This window comes from Strix aluco, chromosome 10, assembly GCF_031877795.1.
Source record: "Strix aluco isolate bStrAlu1 chromosome 10, bStrAlu1.hap1, whole genome shotgun sequence".
Lineage (NCBI taxonomy): Eukaryota > Metazoa > Chordata > Aves > Strigiformes > Strigidae > Strix > Strix aluco.
In genome coordinates, this window is record NC_133940.1 from 26,245,875 (window position 1) to 26,266,417 (window position 20,543).

The 20,543-nt window shown below is 37.8% G+C and overlaps 1 protein-coding gene across 1 annotated transcript; it reads right to left on the minus strand.

The window, feature by feature from the left end:
• Window positions 1–671: 671 nt before the first annotated feature.
• APOOL (apolipoprotein O like) lies at window positions 672–20,359 on the minus strand. The gene is made up of 9 exons (XM_074834805.1): window positions 20,300–20,359; window positions 14,107–14,211; window positions 13,391–13,510; window positions 11,805–11,859; window positions 10,783–10,881; window positions 9,582–9,673; window positions 8,483–8,569; window positions 6,691–6,847; window positions 672–4,916 (listed from the first exon to the last, which is right to left on the minus strand). The coding sequence occupies exons 1-9, from the start codon at window positions 20,309–20,311 to the stop codon at window positions 4,819–4,821; spliced, it is 825 nt and encodes a 274-aa protein (XP_074690906.1). The 5' UTR covers window positions 20,312–20,359; the 3' UTR covers window positions 672–4,818.
• Window positions 20,360–20,543: the final 184 nt, after the last annotated feature.

A 20,543-nucleotide genomic window follows, 5' to 3' on the forward strand; every position in this document is an offset into this window, starting at 1 on the left:
TAGGCTTTGTCGGACACCACACTCTTTTTAGATTTAAAATACAGTTTCCGTATTTGAATGTGATTCAGAAATACTCCAAACTTTTACTACAAGATAACTATACTGTTGCATAAAAAAAAATCTTCACAATATTTCCCAAGTTATTCAAGAATCATGATAATCTGCCATTAAAATAGCCACATCACAGAGTTTTTCTTCTTTGAAGTAGTTACACTGTAGGTTACACTATGTATTACATTATTTACAGCCCTTGGATTAGAAATTACGTTACCTGGAAGATTATCATGGAGCCACACTGAAGTAAATATATTTGCTATCTGCCTCATTCTTTTAACAGTATCTGTCATTCTTCCAGCACAGTTAAAAGCCGCCTTTTTTTCCAAGTTCTGAGCTACAACATTCTTTAGAAGAAACTACCAAGAAAAGAAAATGGAATGACTTCTCAAAATTTAAGATGCATGAACAACTGACTGCTGAGCATTAATAAGTCCTGCGTGTTACTTTGGTGATTTCTTCCAGCAGTGTATGTTTCAGCACTTTAGTGGTGAAGTTTCTTCCCCAACATTAGTGAAACAGGTGTAACTTAGTCATGTTTACCAATTAACTTTTAAATTGTACTTTAGAGAAAAGGAATTGACAATTTGCCCTACAGATGAGACAACATACAGAAGTTAAACTTAATTTTTAGAAAGTATCTTATCACCCTTTATTTTCAGGTGCTTCACAACAATATGACAAAATAAAGTATCACAATCAGTTTTATGTAAATAAAAAATTAATATCAACAAGTTCCAAATCTCTCTATATTGAATACAATCAATCATAAATAAAAAACATGCATTAAATTAAAATTATTTCTATATTATAAAATATCATCATGTGACCCAGTTCCTTAAGACAGTGGATTTTTCACAAATATATAACTTACATCATATAAAAATTACAGAATACATTCTTACTTTTATTATGTTACTGTATTATTGCATTATGAAAGAAACTTTAAGTGACTATTAATGATACATTTGAGAGGCATTTCAAAGGTTTCATTATGAATTAATAAAACCATGCCTTGCAATGCAACTTTTCCTGTGTAGTTGTGTTAATTTTTCATTGTTTAACAGCTTTGCGTACTAGATCTGAAATCTTAAAGAGATCAAGTCAGGCACATATATTTAAAATGAGGACTCACAAACACAGCACAATGTAGATCTGAATTTGCTTTTTTAAAGCCATTGCATAGCACCTTTACTATAAATTATTAATACAGAGATGTGGCTACAGTTCCTTGTAGTTATCTGGAACAAGCCATCTGTAGAGTATGATCTAAACCGTGGAGGTTCAGATGTCTGAACTGAAGAGGGCAAGCACCTTTTTAGATTTGACAAAGAAACACTTCACAAAATGGCAGCTGAGCAGTAAAGATTCACAGTCACCATTCCAGTATTTGTATGAGAGCAGATCAGTAATCTGATTTGGGTGCCTTCATTTCAGCAAATACATTCCAAATTTCTCTATAATAACCTCCATCTTTTTTGGTACCTCTAGAAATTTCTCTTATCGTGTATCTCACATGGGTGGACAAGACACTGACTGACTAATAGAAGTTTATGTTCACAAAGAACTATTATATCATATTCCAGGTTTTTACTAAAAAATTCCTTCCCACTACTAATAAATCTATGCTCTAGGGCAGACAAATACCAACTGAGAGATTGATTATGGTCTTTCTGAAAGCAGAGAACACACCCAGACAGGTGACAAAACTTTTCATACTTTTTTTGTCTCGTTTTCTTTGGCTGCAGTCAGGGAAACAGTCGTCTTTAGCTGTATCTGTTTCAGTGCCAAAACAGAAGCCTCTAATTTTAGTCCCAGCTTTTCAACTGTGTGGGGATATTAAACAAGAACTGTTGACTGAAAACAAACAAGTGAAAGATTACCCTGTCTTGTAGAGAAGAATGAAAGAGAAATCTCCACTGACACAAAAACTAAACTAAGAAGTGGCAGTAAGAGGCAAACCTTGTACTGGAATAAACCTGTGCTGGCTCACTCCTCTTGTCCACCAAGAAGAAATGACACAGCACAGGGATAGCATTTTATGAGCTCTAGAGCTGCATTCCTCATACTGTTCATTCATCAAAGTGGGTGGGAGCAGTAATTTTAAGTTATGTCCCATAAAACATATCTAAGACTTCGGAATGATGATTTAACTCTGAGGTATAGTTCTATTACAATTTTGCCCTAAGGAGGAATCTGAGGCTGAAATACAGCCTAAGGACAGCTTTGTGCATCCTGTCCATTACCAGCATGAACTTCTTGTAAGGTCAAGAGTTGAAACACAAACTGTTTGCATGAAACATCTAATTCTTGACTGCCCAACCACCAGTGATCTGCAGACCAGAGACTTTCAGTTCTGTCATGAGATTTGAGTGGTAATGCCCTTAAAGTATGGTAAGGACCCAACTAGCTTTTGGCACTGCAGGTACATTTTCAGGCCTGCTATTGCCTGGGAAGCACAGACATGCTTGTCCCTTAACAGCTATCCAAGGCAGCTTCTCTCCCTGCTCCCAGAAGACTAATTCCTGTGCATAGTTTTTCCACTACGTACCAAAAAACATCACCATGGTAAACCCCTACAAAATCCATGCAAACCTGCATCATCTTACCTTTCTTGTTGACTTGCTGTGGTAGCGTATCACTCAAAGGACCTAACTTAGAATTTAAATAGAATCTAGGAGTAGAGCAGATGGCTTTTCCTTTATGTTTTTTATCCAGAATCTGATCAAAGGGAGACAGATAATAACACAATGTCTGCCATCCAGTCTTGCACTTGAAAATGATCATTTCTTCACCATTTTCACTTCCTGCCTTATGTCTTCATCTGTTTCCCTGGAAATAGTATATGAAGCCCAGCCATCTAATTTTTCTACTCCTCTCTCTGTGATGGAACACTAAATGTGTCTTGTCCAGGAGCTCTGTGAAGATTGATTTAATATCCTCTGATTGCTGCCTGAATTTTGACAGTTTCCTGGGCCTTAAGAGATGATTAAAGAAATAAAACACATTAAATTCTAAGTCAGCTGTCTCAAGCAAGTTTAACAGAACTCTTCTTCTTTAAACTTCACACTTTACTGACTTACTTGACCTTTTCGTTGGACTCTGTATAACAAAGTCCAACACTCTGCCTGAAATTTGGATTCCAAAATATCAATACTTATCTGTTTCTGAACCATCATAAAAGCCTTACTTACTCTTTTGCTCATTCACCATTTGTGCCCTGTGCACACTCCATTGTGCACTATCCCCTCACAACTTCTGCTAGTCCCACAGTGACACCAGGAATTCTGTTTGCCTGTATTTCACTAGTCATTTGCCTTTGCATTAGCAGCCTTTAGATTAAGGAATCAGGTTGTGAAATCTCTTCTTATCGAAAAGAGGAGCAAATAGCCCTTCAGTGCTGAGAATGCACTCATATGAAGCAGCATTTCTTTTCAGGTCTAAGTCTTCCAACCAAACTATCTGTTTGTATAGTTTGTTCCTGCTTCCCCTCCTCAACTTTACAACAAAGCACATTTTTTCATTAATTGAAATATAACAGAATTCAACACATTGAGGACAATCTACCAGCAGCGTCCTTTTGCAGTTTATGTGTTAGGGGAGTGCCACAGCAGATACAGATGAGATCACCTCTAGGCAGCAGGCTGATCACCACTGTGTACTGATAATGAGTTGTACTTTGTTCAAGGAAGACCACCAGATCTACTCCAACCCTTGTAAGAGTGTTTTGAAGAGAAATGGAGGATGAACAGAAGTAGAGTGATATACACAATGATAAAAGTGGTGTTTGAAAGTTTCATCCTAGGAAACTTAATCTATTTCTAATTTCATTCTTATGGAAAAAGACAGAATTTCACAAAAATCTTACCACGATCAATGCGGATTGCATACAAACTTCTGGAAAAAAAAGTTGGCTCCCTATTACTTCTGCCTATTACTTGTCAGCGCTTTAAACCTCAAAATTACAGAAGGTTTCCAATTTCCTAAACATTGCTAATGCATTCTAGATAAATTCAAACAGTATCAGTTTCATGGATTAAGCAATTTGCATACAGTTCTTCACAGTATTAGAAGAAGGTGAGAACTAATGCATAGTCTATAAAGGATGTTTTAGAAATTAGTTGTGTGTTTCCTCCCAACTTAAGTGACATTTAAATATACAAGCAGCATGCAGGACAAGAACTCATTTCCATTCACCTTTGTGAAAGAGGCAAACAACAACACATGACTTCGCAATGAAAAAAAAGTGCCTTGTTTATACAAACATTAAAGTTAATGCTATTTGTAGAACAACTGACTTTTTAAGGGTACTCAGACCAATAAGAAGTAGCACTTCATTCCAGAGCTGAAAGAAAAAAGACAAAGCAGCCTCTGCAAACCCCACCATCACATTCTTCTTTCAGATCAATGAACAGCTGAGCCTAAGTATAGAGATACATGTACATTTTCAAATATCCTTTGTGAAGTGACATTTATTAACAAGCTTGGCACAGAGAAACCTCATTGTGAGAAGACACTGACAAATCTCATTTTCTCAGTGTCTCGCTAATGACACTGACAATGAGCGAATTCTCACTGCTTGTAAGTAGCGAGAAACAAAATAGTCACTAGACAGAATCACCTAAGTCAATAATACAAATTGGGATGTAAGAAAATATCTGATGAAATTATGCCTCACAGAGTATGCATTGTAAGAGTTACTCCTTCCCTTCTTCCCTCCCCCTTATCTGTGAAACTTTGCAAAGATTTGTAAGCAGATTTGTCTTAGCTTCTAGTACTGTACATATCCACATCTTCCGGGCTGGACTGACCATGGTCCACAAGTTTTGGATCAGGCTTAAATTTTGGTGTCTTCACTGTTCCTGTTAGAGATATTAAAGAAATTAATTTTAAAAAAATATATATTAAAAATATATCTATATTTTTGAGCCATATTAAAAAAATCTTATTGACACATTTTGAGAATTACTGTATTTACCAAACACTTACAAAAGATCAAAATATGTATGTTCTAGTTAAAACTGTGTAAGTGATACAGGACAATGAAGGCATGTTGTAGTTATGAGCACAGAGCAGTAGATGAAGAGCAGGTCTTCCTCCTACTCTTTACAGCTTAATACTACTTCCTGAACACAGCAGGGTGAGAGAAGAAATAGTGATGCTTTGCCCTACACATGGAAAGGAAGGGAAAGTTTGGGACATGGAAAAAGATCTCCAGTCTTTCTTCGCCCACTGCTCCCAGGAGCACAGCTGTGTCCCAAAACCAACTGAATCAGTATCTTCCCTGAAGCTGCTGCCAGATGGAAGAATTCCAGATGAAGACAAACACTCTTACCTAGTTTCACTTCGTGACTTCCAAAAGCAATGAACTAAGTTTACTAAAACACTGAGCCCTCACACTCATCCTGCATGAGAATGCATGAAGACTGACATATTTAATGATACTGTAATTCCAGAGGATCTAAGAGAATGTAAAGGCAGGTTTTCTAGGACTGTGCCTCTGCTGCTTCTCCAGCTACATCAGCTGGTTTAACAAAGGCTGTTATGTTCTCCTAAAAGCTTTGCCCCATTTAGACTAGTGAAAATAAAGTCTCTGACTCCACAGATTAATTCAGGGCATGGACATTTTTGGCTGTATTAGGGACATGAACTAATTCCATCCATGAAAGCAAAGACAGAAGATATCTATATCCATAAAACCATTAAAGACAGTCTGGCCTGAAGCAAATGTAAAAGCAGATCAAAGCATTCCACAAACTAAATCAGAAAAAACTACAGGTGCAAAGCAAAGAAAGATGTGAGTGTATATTATAGTGAAAATAAAAGAAAAATAATTAAAAACTCCATCCAAATATATTCTGCTTGCCTTCCAGAAGAAAAAAAAAATGTTCTGGTACAGAACACAATAAAAAGAAGCAAGTTTAAGTGACGAGTAAAATTCAGAAATTGCCCCTACAAAAGGTTAACAGTGTTTAAAACAAATTTAGTTCTCCTTTAATAGGTAATTCCACTATTTCTCTTAGTAACTAGCCTATCAAAATATTTGTACGATAAATATGCTGTTACATGATCTAGTTGATTATCTCAACAACTTAAGATGAACAAAGAACACCACTGCAAAAAACCTAGCAAAATAAAATCCAATGCTCCATTTTGTCAATTATGCATTCCTCTTTTACCAATATCTGGAGATATAGAACCCAGACAGAGAAATGAACAGTAATTCAAATTAGCTGTTTTCACAAAAATCCAGCAGTAATCCTTTAAATTACACTTATGGTATTCTGACAACAGAAGGATAATTTAAAGTAGGTCTTTAACAGAAGTACTTGATGGTATCATCTCATTGCTAACAATACGGGCAATGGTCCACACCACACGGAATGAAAGAAAACATCTGAGAGAGGACAACACATATATAAAGAATTCTGATATTGTAACAGGGTCCACAATGAGAAAATGATCACCTCCCTGAGGCTCTGAAGCATATACTAAATGACAGTGTGTACAACACGTTCTCAAGAATAACATGCTATGACAGACTCCTCCATTTTAAAGCAAGGGTAACTACAAAATTAAGTCAAGTAATTGGATTTGCAAGTTGCCCTGAGATTACACTTGAAATGTTTAATTCACCTGATGAAGGCATTGGGTCTTTATTACTCCAAGACTCTACTGGAGAAGATTCTGTTCTGTTAAATGATCTTGACTCAATAGCAGACTCAGGTTTTGTACTAGAAATTTCTTTCTTTTTCTTATCTTCTTCTGTAACTGATTTTGACTCTTGCTGCACCTGTGAACCAAACATTAATAAAAAAATGCACATGGGTATATGCTTAATACATTATTTCAGACTTGAAAGCTTATTTTTTATGAAATTATTTTCAGATATGACATCATACAATGATACTCAGATAGTAATGTTAAAGTCAGCTGCATGCAAGGGACACAGCTGGAAAAAATAAAATGCATGAAAGAACCCCACAGTTCAGATAGAATAACTTCAAATTCACATGTAAGGAAATTTACTTTGTCATGAGCATATACTTAAGTCTGATACTGTGCTTTTACCCGAGACCCTCCAAGTACTTCACAAGGAGGTCACTGTTCATCTGCAGACGAGGAACCTAGTCTTACACAAAACTGAAATTGCATTTAGTTTTTACAGGACACTTACTACCCTTAGTTAACAGAAGATGGAAAGATAAATCATGGTAACACCCTAGTAATGAAAAATAATATATTGTTTTGGGAACAGGCTTCACTCAGGGAAAAAATAAAGTTGTTATATAAATGCCGCATCAATTCTTGTTTCGCTATCAGTTTAATGACATTTATCTGAATCTCATTTTCAAAGCTCAGAATTCCATTTGTGCTCCTCAGTGGAAATAAAAGGTGATGACTGCATACAAATGAACACCATAAATTTAAAGCAAAATACTTCTAAATGTTAATATAACTGAGAAACTGTCTTTTTTTAAAAAAAGGCAAAAAAACCCCATCACTGTGCAAAGCTGAAATGTTACTTAGGGGAGTACTACTTTTGTCAAGGGTTTATGAATTTCCGTTGAAGAAAAACCCTTTCAGGTTGTAGAAAAAAAATGTTTAATTCTGGGATGTACTAACCCAAATTCTGTATGTAATTTCCATGAGGTTAATATTTCCCTTTACTTAGTGCTGGCGAGGCCTCACCTGGTTTATTATGTCCTATTTTGACCACTTCACTTAAAAAAAACAAACACCACAAACCACACACAAAAACCCCTTAAAAACAGAAAAATAAGAGAGAAACTAGAGAAAGCTCAGAGGAGAATAAGAATTATATACGAGTTAGAAAGTCTGCTCTATAAGAAAAGGTTATACTAGGGAGAAGATAATGTCAAAAACTGTGATCAATTTTGTATACGTAACAGGTCAATATAAAGAGGTTACTGACCATTTAGTCACTATGGCTGCAGTGAGGACAGACAAGGAAAAAAAAACCAGACATGGACAATTCATATCACAGGGTAATTAAAACAGACTACCTGGAAGGGTTAAATATAAGGGTTTCCTACATAAGAACAAGCTAGTCATACCTACTGTAATTCTGTGTGTCTATCTTAAATTCAGTGGTCTGCTCAGGACCAAAGCTTGAATCAGAATGGATTATTTTTGTCAAGATTAAAAATGAGTTAGAAGAGAAACTCAGTCTTCTCTTGTGCATCTTGCATGTATTGTGGGACTACATAGGGGATCTCAGTATCTATTGGTCTGAAAGGTAATAAATATGACATCAATTAAACACTGAAGTTACAAAAATATCAGAGGGGGCTTAGTGCCTCACTTAATGCAATTAGTAATCTTAAACAGTGTCAGCAGAATAGTACATGACCTTCTAATTTACTTTTTTTCTCCCTTTGAATTTATGGGTTACAGGAAAGCCTACCTTAGCAACATCTTCCTTTTTTGCCCATAATGATCGCACAGCTTCATAGGTTTGATGGCTTGCAGAAAATAACTTTTTCCCTGTTACCTATTTTTTTAGAAAAAATGTATTTTAACAACAGCTTTAAAAATACTGAGATACACAGACCATTCAAATGAAATGCATATTTGCATGAGAACATGCTTGACCTCGTACTAAGACATTTTTATCATCTACTTTTCAAGATCTAGTGCACATTTCTCTTACATCAAGCAAATCTTAAATAACGTTTACATTGGTACTAGAAATCCACAGGCAGCATTCACAGGCTATATCCCCCTACTCAAAATGAAAATAAAATCTGATCAGCAAGCAGTGTTTTGGCAATGTCAGCACAAAGTTTTCTGTCAAATCTGATCATTTAACTAAAAAATTGGCAAGTCCTAGAACCAGACACAACTAGCTAAACTAATCAATTTCTAATTGTTCAACTAATAAATCTCATAAATTTAACACAGAAGTGCTGTTTTGAAACTATAAATACAAAGTTCATCAAGGAACTACGAAGAATCCTTATGAAGTAGCATGTGCTTTTCTAAATAGGGAAACACTGGAAAACTATAGAGGAGAAAGAGATATATAGACTTTATATCCTGCTTTTCAATTCACTTTGTATGTAGAAAAGTACTATGTGAAAATAATTCTTGCATACAAAATATTAAGTATACTTCTGCTTTTCTAAATGAACAGCTAAGACATGTTCTAATCAGGCAGAAAACGGCAAGATGACAGTAATGGGAAAACAAGGAATTCTAACAGGAAATGCAATTGTACAGTATCTCAAATTGCCTATCTATCAAGTTTAATAAGGCTTTATTTTTTATTTACTTTTATTTCAACAAGATAAAATAATCTTCATTTACTTGAGAAATGAAGATTAGAAGTTGAGAGGCTGCATTTTTATATTCAGTTATTTCATCACACCTGTGATGCATTATATGTTTTAATGAAGATGCATGTGAATTCTGACTCCTAGTCCCATGATGTTTCATTCAAGTGAAATGGGATTGCTATGACTAAATTCACTGTTAATTCAATATTCAAATACAAGTAAACTTACCTTGGCAATCACCACTGACTGAGCTGGGTAACAAACAGAAATTCCTAAAGCAGTAAGTCCCAATGGATAAGCAATTTTCTTAAATCTAGAATCTGTATAAAGCCAAATATTTCAAATAATTATTCACTAATGAAATGTAAAGCTAAGCAGTTATATCAGTTAAAAGCAACTGTTTAACCATTGCTTACATCAAACTTATCCCCATAAGGGCTGGAGAAGAGAATACAGGGTGTAATTATAGTTTAGGGCAGTTACATTTGCAGGAGATACTGATATTCTGAACAGAAATAGTCCCAAATTAGATTTTCCAGTGTTGTGAAAAATAAGAAGAACGTCTGTGTCATTCAGGGGCTGCTGTGGTTCTTCACCAGCTCCACACACACACTCTCTGGAGGACACAGATTGCAGCCCCTGGAGCAGCCAGGAGCCTGGAAACTGGGGCCTCTTTGTTCAAACGCAAGAACAGCTGGGCCAGGCCCAGGTTCCTGTTTGTTGACAAGGAGCCCTGATGACAGATTCTCAAGCCCAAGTCTTTTTTTTTTTTTTTAATCTGTCCACCAAAAAGTAACAGGGATACAAGATAACTGCTTTTACTAATATGCCAATATTCTGATTAACTTGTTTACTTTGTGAAATATTCAGATAGACACATACTCAGGTACTGCAGATTAACATTTTGTAAACAATATTTCCTGGCAGGTTAAGTATTAGTCCTCTAATATTTCTCTTGAAAAGAGAGGTGGCTGTATCTATTAAATTACCCTTTTGGCTTCAAAGCTGCCGAAACCATGCCTTCCGCTGTGTATTCTCTTGTACCCGTTTGCCAGATGCCACTCTTTAGCTTCTTTCCTCTAAATTCCCTTAGTTTTTGCTATATTCAGTAACCTTAGCTGTTCATTTGTCTCCAATTTCCGCCCATATACACAGGTTTTGAAAACCAATAATGAACAGACTCAAAACAAGTGTCCTACTCTGAATTCCTGTTGATTCCACCATTAAAAACGACTATATAATCCTGCTCTGTGTGGTCTTAGCCATCTTCTAAAAGAATTATTTAATAATATCCCTTCAATTTATCAGGAAGGATTTTTTTGTAATACTAGTTACACAGGTTTTTGTCTATGTTTCAGAAAAATCTTTTGACCATTAAAATTACTACATATTCAACACACCAATAACGAAAATAAGCAAAACACCCTACCTTTTCTTGCCAGCACTATGCCAGCTAGGCCTGATACTGTAATTACGCCAACTTTGGGAAGAAATTCTGGTGGTGGATTCTTCAGGTAAACATAAGCATCTTAAAATTAAAAAAAAAAAAAAAAAAAGAAGCAGCATAGCAATTCAATATTAATCCTTTTGTATTATTTCCCACTTAAGAAATAAAGATGGAAGTAAAATTATAAATATCCCAAACTGAAAACTGTCCAAGACTGGATTTTTTTGTTAATGAATGAAGATGCCTTCTTTTCCAGGTGCACAGTCTGCAGTCTGTCCTCAAAATACAGCAGCAAAGCTAACAATATTTCCCCTTAGATACTTTTTTATGTCTGGTAAAATGTTACTCCTTAATAGAGGAAAAGGAAAGCAGAGTTTTAAGTTTTGATTTTACTTTGAGTTAATATAGATTAAACAAGACAATACATATTTCGGAATCTCCAAATATACTATTTTTATGGAAAATAACTTCTATCTATAGTTTCTGATATTGAACTTAAATGCAAATACTGCCTGTAACTTGTGCTGGAATTAAGAAGCCTTTTTTATAATTAAGGGAGGTTGCAGAATTTCCATCCCTGGAGACATTCAAGACCCGACTAGACAGAGACATAAGCAACCTGCTTTGGCCCTGCTTTAAGCAGGTGACTGGACTAGACTATCTATAGAGGTGCCTCTACAGAAAGCTCTATGGACCTATAGACGTTCCAACTTCAATGATTCCATGATACTGTGATTTTAAGAACAAAACTAAGACCAAAGGAACAAGAAATACTATTTAACTGGTCATTCCTCACACTTGAGGAAAGATAGGAAAACCCATACTGAATTAACAGTGGTCCCAGTTTTTTCCCCTCACACTTGCAGAAAGTTTTCCAGTACCCTCCCTTCCACCCTTTCCCTCTCCTCTCCCCTGTAACCAGAATTTGCTGTTTCAACCACCCTTCTAAGTGGCAAGGGGAAACAACAGAAAATGCTCAGTTCAAAAATATGTGACGTGCCTACCTTTTCCAAATTGAATTGAATCCATTATTCCATTTTTAACAAAGACAAAAGCATCCTAAAAAAAACCAAATAAATGTATAATCTTTGTAAAAGTAGATGTTTTCAGTACAAAACTACTCAGTTGATACATACAGCTCAGCACAATGAGACAAAGAAATATTATGTAACTTAAAAAAAACAGATCAGTGAACTTCTACAGAGGCTGTGCTGAGATCTATACCCTTTTTGACTACCATATTTATATTTTTAAAACTTCCATCCATATTTAATTTCAAAAAATCTCTTTAATATAGCAAGATCACTTTCAAAATCGACATCTCGGGAACAAAACTGTAGGGTAGCAAAACATCTGGATGCCAACTGTATAACATAAGAAAATTCAATTATAAAATACAATCTCCTCTTCCCTAGAGAGACTTACCCATTAAAACTGACTTTGTCTTCTAGTTTGTAAAAACGGTGCTCAGTTTTGCTGAAGACAAGCAACACTGACTTGATCCAAGACGTGTGCTCAACTAGTTTGCACCACTGCCTTCAAATTGCTCAATTTATTTAATTACAAGTTTTTCTTTATGCAGAAAAAAACCCTTCTACTAGCCTATTATTAGTATCATTGTCCTCAGATTGCTAATCAAATTGAGTAGATACACATTTTTTAGGAGATTAATGAAAAAGATTATCATGAGTTATTTCACTGAAATAATTTGTCTGCAGTAACACAGAATTTGTACCACCAGAGGTCACTGCTAGTCAATTTCTGAATCACTTGATGACCAAGGGCATGGAAAAGTTGGATACAGATTTATACCTAAATTATTTCAGTTATGCACTCACTGACAAATTTTTCACAGACCAATGGAATCAAAATTTAAAGAAAATACAGGAAGACATTTTGATTTCCTTGCCTTTTTCAAATAATAGCATCTATTTTGTTTGTAAGAGAAAAACAACAGCATAAAATTTCTTATACCAACAACAGCCAGGGTAAAAAGTTGTGGTTTACCAGCAGTTAAGAGAATTGTGACAGGCATCACATTTTCATCTATGTCTAGAATATTCAATAACAGAGTGGGGAGGTATTTTTGATGACTAGTTAGTACTAGCCTGCTTTAACAGTTGTACTGGATGCACTCAGTTTGCCTTTCCTAAAGTACCTAAATCAGGTCTTTTAACCCATCCTTTGGATGCATCTCAATCTCCCTCCATGGAATTTCAGACTCCTAAATGCTATCAAGTTCTGCTAGCAAGAATTTACCTACGTGACTCTTGCTGCTGAAGAGGTTAACCAAGAGAGATTTCTGAACCTGACACTGTGGGTTGGCTGAGGTCTAGTTTAGCATTGACTGAAACAGACCTCTCTGATCTCACTGCCTTTTGATTTGGAAAACAGGGAGAACGCACAGGTTCCCTGTTACAAGCATGGTAGAGAAAAATGAGAGAAGGGTTCATTTTTGCCTCTTAAATAGTAGGTGTATGCTAATACAAGGAACTGCAAAAATCTTCAGGGTGAAGTATGCCGGTTTTTCAATGTCTCAGTCAAGTGCTGTCAGGAATTGTAGGAAACTTTGGATGCAGGTATTTCTTACCTTGCACCATCCAATATAGCGGCCCGTTGTCTGTCTTACTGAAGAAAATTGCTTCTGCAAGTAACCAGGCTGTTCTTCAATGTATTTCAATTTCAGAGGTGGTGGACAGTAAATTGGAAGCTGGAAAGAAAAGCATAACAGTACCACAGGGGCAGAGTTTTGTATACTGATTAGTGTTTACGCTGAAGGGTGTTTTGAAGACTGCAAATCCTTAGTGTTCCCATTACCGCAAACAAAACCTCTGTATCAAATTATGCTCTTTTATATTTACAAAGTTACTTTACACAAGTGTGGCTACAGGTTAATTCTTCAGAAAACTCCAACTATTGTATAGGTTCTAAGAAGTAGAATTACTGACTGATAAAAATAGCTTTTATTCAGAGAAAGCATGAGCAAGAATAGTTGGAAGATGCACGCATGTATTACTAGCAATTGTACAACAGAAAAAGACGATTAATATCAGTATTATACTCTTACCTTTTCCAGCTTCAGTCTGAAAATAACGTAGTAATGAAAATGAGATAAAACTTACTATTGTAACACTTCATGTTCTATTTGTGCTATAGTGGTCAGTTATTCAGGAGGTAATTGTTATTATCACATCCTACTTAGCTATGTATTTTATTTACTGAGTAACATAATTCAATGGAAAGAGATGGTATTCTGCAGGTTCTTCTACTATTATTTTAAAGACTGACAAACAGTAAGATTCCTACCTGATTTGGCTTCACCAGCTGACTTTTTGATTCCTGTTCTGTTGCCGCATATACAGTAATACATGCAAATGGCAGACCAGAAGAAACAGCTGCCAGCTTTGCCACCTGCGACAGACAGATGAAAAAAGGGAGTCTTAATACAGAAATAACAAATTCACCCCAGCAAAGTCTGGATTTTACTATTGTCTTGTGCTTGATCAAATATGGGATTAAACAAGTCACTTTTAAAACCTTTTTAAAACAGTGTGCCTTTTAGAAACCACTTCTACAAAGATTTTTTCAAATTACAATGGTAAAGAAAAAGCTAGAGATCACTGACAACAACAGTTATGTCTAAAATACCAGGAAGAATTTTGCGTTCAAAGCCATGTTGATGCTTCCATCATCCCTGAAGTTCTAATCTATTCAACATACAGGTACTCCAAGTCAATGAATGACTCTTGTTTCTGCAAAAAGCACCTCAACTTTATCTACAGGAATTCTCCAAGATGTCACACAAAATGTCATCTCCTTTCCAATTCAGAGAACAGTTCAACTACCGTCTGTTTGGAATAACTGCGTGTCGACAACAAATGAAAATACACAGCAATAACTGGAATTAAGAACCACCTGCTTAACCTTTTGAATCACGTATGTTACAATGTAAATTACAGAAATATAGGTTTGGTCGTGAGTGTTTGATGTCTACTTAGAACATTAATGTGGGAAGAAACATCGTATATTACACAAAGCTTAAACTCAAATACAGCTTCACATGAATATTTTTTAAATGACTGCCTTAAGATGACAGCCAGAGCTGGCATTAACTACACTGGCATACCATATTTTTAAAAACTTGCCACAATATGTTGAAGCATCTGCCACTTCGATAGATTACAGTTTCTTATACATCAGTAAAGACTTTTCTGTTCTGTTCTCTACCTGAAGCATTTCTGAAACTTGAAAAATGTGAAAACAAGTATGAAAAACGTTCCCATGATCTGCCTAGAGCTGATGGTGGTAGACTGCCAGGAAAATAGAAAAGCAGGGAAAAAAACCACCCTGATTTTGGGAAATACCTTAAATTCCTAGTATGAAACTCTACTATATCCTCATTGTTATCCCAGCTTTCAGCTGGAAATACCCTGTCAAAGGAGTGGGGTTTACTCCACAGCATTTAGTTATAATGATGAAAACACAATGAACACGAAGAAACGCAAAAGCACCATCCTGAATTAGCTCAGGTTCATCAGATGTCAATCACGTGCAGATTAAACTACTCAAGACAGCAAAACACCACCACTTCTAAAGTAATTGTGCGATCACCATAGCAAAACTTCAGAATCATACAATCACGGTGAAACACAAAGCTGTGGGAGAGTGGAGGAGACAAAGGACGCTGCAATGATGAGGACTGTTAGGAAAGAAGGGGCAAGCAGACAATGTCAGAGCTGAAAGCTGTAGGATACAGCTAAAAATTATTCTTCAGCTGCATTTTCTGGCACAGGGGCTAAGGGGAGGAAGGGTTACTTAAGGTTTCTCTACACTGATGGTCTTTATTAATATATAGTATTCCTGCTCTTAACACAGAGCCAGCGTGCCCCTTCCCTCTCCCTGAAGCATAAACCCTTCTTGTCAGCATAATTACAGCACCACCCTAAAAGCCTGCCAGGGGCAGACAGAACCCCACCACTTTTACTCTTCAGGCCAGGTTGATGTTATGAAATTTTTTAACAGCTACATCAGCTGGAAGTGTCAAAATCCCCCACAACTCCAGCACAGCCAGGCTAGCAAATCTCAGCTGGCAAAGCCACTACTGCAAATGCAACCATGTTGACTAGCATGTACTATTCTCTTAATTTACACTAGTGACACCACAAAATACTTCACCTTTGCAGATGAAGTATAAGAGGCCTGGGGGCACTGAACAGCCACCAGACAGAAGCTGGAGATCCAACTCTTGCTGCATCGGGGGTGGCAGCCAGGGGAGACGGGGACAGGATGAAGGCAGAGGCTGAGCGAGCTCCTCCTCCCACAGAGGCTGGCAGGCGCGGCAGCCACTCAGAGGCAGGACTTGTGATAGCCACTGCCCATTTCCTCGGCCGTGGGAGCAGACACTTTGCAAGTTAAGCCAACAACAGGTCTGGATTGGGGGGGTGAGGGTGGGAATACCAAAAATCATGTTACTAAAAAACTGTGTCTTTCCCATGTTGACCTAGCTATGCTGGCAAGCGTGGACACGGTCAGAAGGAAAGATGATGGTGACAGCTCTTCCAGAAATCTAGAGAGAAAAGTCCTACATATATGAAAATACAGCCATGCTGATACATGTATGTTGACCAGCATTGTGAAAAAAGTTCAGTTAGCCACATGTTGACAAAAGGTTTAACGTATAATGTTAATTAACGTTAAACATCAATGATTTAACACACTTAGTACAACTCATGTTACGACTGCTATACTGAGGAGTACTTGTCATTTTTCCTTTTGGTGCCTAACGTGACCACTTCAGCAGAAAAAGTCACCAGGAAGCTCTGTCGACTCCACTGTGCCCAGCACAGGAGAGCAGCTCTCCCAGCACTGAACAGCCCCGGGATACAGAAAATAGGTGAGAGAGGATGGCAATAATCAAAATATGAACCAATTAACACAGTAACTGTCTTTCTGGTAATGTTGCTTAGAGCAAAATGCTAGTCTGAGCTACAGAAGATTACTGATAAAGGGACACCCACCCTCAACGAAGAGTCTGTATTTTTAAAGCATCATTAAAGGAAATGGTTTAAAATTATTCAGATTGCCTGTTTCAGTACACGATGCTACCAAGACAACATCCCAATATTCAGTAGATACTAGAAGAAAAATAAAATTTAGAAGTGAGAAACCATGAAAAAGTTATATCCTTCACTTAACAAATTTCATTAATTTGTTCTAGAAATTCACAACAAGTTCATTGTGCTAAATGTAAAAGAGAAAGCTGTACCAGGAATGATGAAAGTAGTCCAATTTCTGACTGACAGTAGTTGCTTCCCTTTTGGATGCCTGAAGACAGATGCATAAATGTTTAAAAATCCAAGCGAACAGCTGTACTACCTAACATTTACACTGGCACAATTATTCCAAGGTTTCACTCTTTTCTATTGAAATCACAAACAACTGAGGTGAAAGAAAAGCAACGTCACCTTGACTACATAAAAGAGGCTTCACTACTTTGAGCTGTCCATCCTATTCCTTTTCCTAATGACTAGGTATATTAAAAATACCTCAATTAGCTAAGTTGTTTCTTCTTATTATTTTATTAAAATTACTTCAAAGGATATGTATTAAACAAGGAAAATCAGCTATTGTTTAGCTAAAGCAATTAACAGATATTTTACCCGTGAAATCTTTTAAAAGAAGTTATTGAGAACTAAGAAATGCCAGGATCATGTAGTTATATCAAAGCCTCGGAAAGAAGTACAGAGAAAAACACCTTCAAGAAGCTCAAGCTGTAAAAAATCCTGGAATTACATGGTCAGCCAGTAGAATGGCTCCAGAATGTCAGTCAGTAACTGATTCAAACCAATGTTCTCTTTAATAAATTCAGGAAATATTTATTTTTTTTTTTTTTTTAACTTGAAACAGTTCAACATCTGCTCTCCATTTTACTACTAGTTCTGCTTTTATATGAATTAATGCTCTGACCTAAGCCCTATGAGACTAACAAAAGAAAATCACCCAGTCCCTAATGGCAGCAGATCTAAATACCAGCAGTTATAAAAGCCACGAGCCCAGATGACATCTTCTGGAGATTAATTCAGTATGAACATAGATCTAAACATCACCAGAATTGCAGATATTAGAAACAACCAGCCTTAATGCTCTGGATGGAGGCAGGGGGGAAGGTCAATGGCAAGAGTCAGAAGATTTCCAGTAATACCAGTGCCACGCTCCTGACACTGCCATCACGCTGCAACACGTACCACCAGCAAGTTGGTTTTTCCCCCTGACATAAAAAGCACACTGGTTATTTCAAAGCACTAAACAGTGCAGCCTAACAGACATGGCATTATTTTTGATGAGAAGACTGAAGAGCAACTATTTGCTGAAGAAATTTATTATATGCTCTCTAGCAGAAAATTGTTACAGATATGCCTTTTAATAGTAGAGCTAAACTAATCAAAATATAGTAATAAAACTGTCAAATGTACTTGGGATAGTTTTGGCTTTAAGTGTTTGCATTTCAAACAATCTACTTCAAAGTGTTAGAATCTTATCAAAGATCAAAAATACAGATTCTATAAAAAAAAATTTAAAACTACATCACTAAAAAGAATTCACTGTCTTCAATAAAAAAGATGCAGAATACAAACTAAAGCATAATAAAGCCATATATTTAATTTATGCTAATCTCCAAGACATTAAGTATTGTTTCTCACTGAAACTCTGCAAATTCTGTATCCTTGCTTCAAGAATTGGAGCACAAATAAGGAAACTTGCCCTGAAGGTAGGAACAAGCCTCAAAATCAAAACAGGTAATCAAAGGAGTATATGCAAAAACCTGATGCATGTATATATATAAAAATACATGTACCTTCTCTATCATAAAATCAGAATCTACTAGCCAGAATAAAATAAGATTAAAATTTTAGCAGCTACTGGATGTCGTATTTTCAGTGGAGAGCTGTTACTCCAGGAGTAAGAAGCACAAGTTTATGGTTTTCTGCTACCATTTAGATGCCTTGAGGTAGAACAGAAAACTGTCTTGGATTCTTTTATTTTTCCCAGAAGTTACATAAAACATGAAAATTGTCAGAAGTTTGCAGGCCAAATCCTGGATTTTAATCTGGATATGTGTTTATAAATCTCTAATGACAACTGCAAAAAAACCCACACACAAGTGAAACAAAGCATCATTCCACTTCAACTCAACTTACTGATACTCCACAGATTTGTTTTTAATCTTTGTTTGCCAGATGGTAACCCACGGAGAGTGAAAACTTAAGAAAGAATAAAACTCTATTAATTTTTCATAGTAAATAATAAAGAACACACTTAAAAGTGACATCACTTCACTAAAGGTACTGAATCATTCCAATTTATGTACTAAACTGTATTACTTCAAGATCACCCAGGCATACAGTGAAGCCAAATACAGTTTCTTTTTTCAGGTACTTGTCTGATCACAAACTAAGGTAAAAACACTTCATTTTCATTCCCTTGGCTGTCCTCATTTGCATAATCTTTTTCTTTGCAGACACATACACATTTTAAATGCTTTGCCAAAGTAAATATGAGGATATATGTGAGAGCAACCTATTCACCAATGTGACTATGAAAACTGCAAAACCTGTCTAAATGTTTGAGAGAAAGCCTAGCTCTTGAAAGGCACATGGTTCCGTTTAAAGACACTGTATTATCTCTACAATTAAAGACATTTTAGATACTCATGACCCTGTTAGTTTGTAACTGTATGATTTTAACATCCGCATTTTAGTGATGTAGAACACCACACTTTACTACCAAATTAGTATCTTGATATTTCATCTCTCGAGTAAGGAGGGGAAGGTGTTTCAGAAGTTGTAAGCAGACGGAGAACAGCCAGAAGAGAAACACTACTTTTATTCCCTGCCGTACAATTTAACCACCCTCTCAAACCAGCTCTCTCTACCTCAAGTTCTGCACCGGAGAAAGCAAGAGACCGGTTATTTTCCTACTCTTCCTTCATCTGAACCCCCGGTTACAGGCTGAAGGGATGTCCCCACCCCTCCGGTTTTCTAACCCCCCCCCAGGCTGGAGCAGAGCCGTGCTGGAACCAGCCCCAGTTCACCACTGGGAAGGGCTGTGCAGGGTGACCAGCGAGGGCTGGGCCAGCACCACCCCAACGCCCCGCTCGGCCCGGCGGGCCCATCCTCTTCCCGCCGTGAGCACCCCGCGCTCTCCCGGGGCTCCTCCCGAGCTCAGCGCCCCCCAGCCGGTCCCGCGGGTGACCCGCGGGCAGAAGGGGCTCCTTCCCCCTCCTCAGCCGGCGGGGCGCGGGGTGCCCGGCCCGGCTCCGACGGGCGCTGAGGGTACGGGCAGGCCGCGCGGGGCCGGCGGGCAGCGCTGCTGTGGGGGCTCCCGAGGAGCCCTACGGGGTGTCCCCGGCTCCCCCTGAGGCCGCGGGTGTCCGTGAGCGGGAGGGGGAGCCCAGGCCGAGGCAGCCGCAGCGCCCTCCCTCACGCAAGGCGGGACTCACCTTGGCCGCCATGTTAGCGACAGCCCCGCGCGGGCGCGTACGGCGAGTGGGAAGGGCCGAGCGCTTGGCGAGGGGGGGGTGGGGGGGGCAAAGGCGGGGCTCCCCCTCAGCCCGGCCGGGCCCCGCGTCCCCCGGCAGCTGCCGAGCCCGGAGCCGCGGACAGCGCCGGCTCCGCCCGCAGGGTGCCCCGTGAGGGGCCGCGCCTGCGCTGGGGGAAAAGAGCGGGAATTCCGGCGGGTGGCCG

Bases quoted from the DNA above. Each gene is read 5' to 3' on its own strand.
- APOOL (XM_074834805.1), bottom strand. The intron at 11,860-13,390 runs GTAAGAAATACC...GGTTTTTTTTAG, and splicing joins GCTATATTGGATGGTGCAAG to GATGCTTTTGTCTTTGTTAA. The intron at 8,570-9,581 runs GTAAGTTTACTT...CTAAAAAAATAG, and splicing joins AGTCAGTGGTGATTGCCAAG to GTAACAGGGAAAAAGTTATT.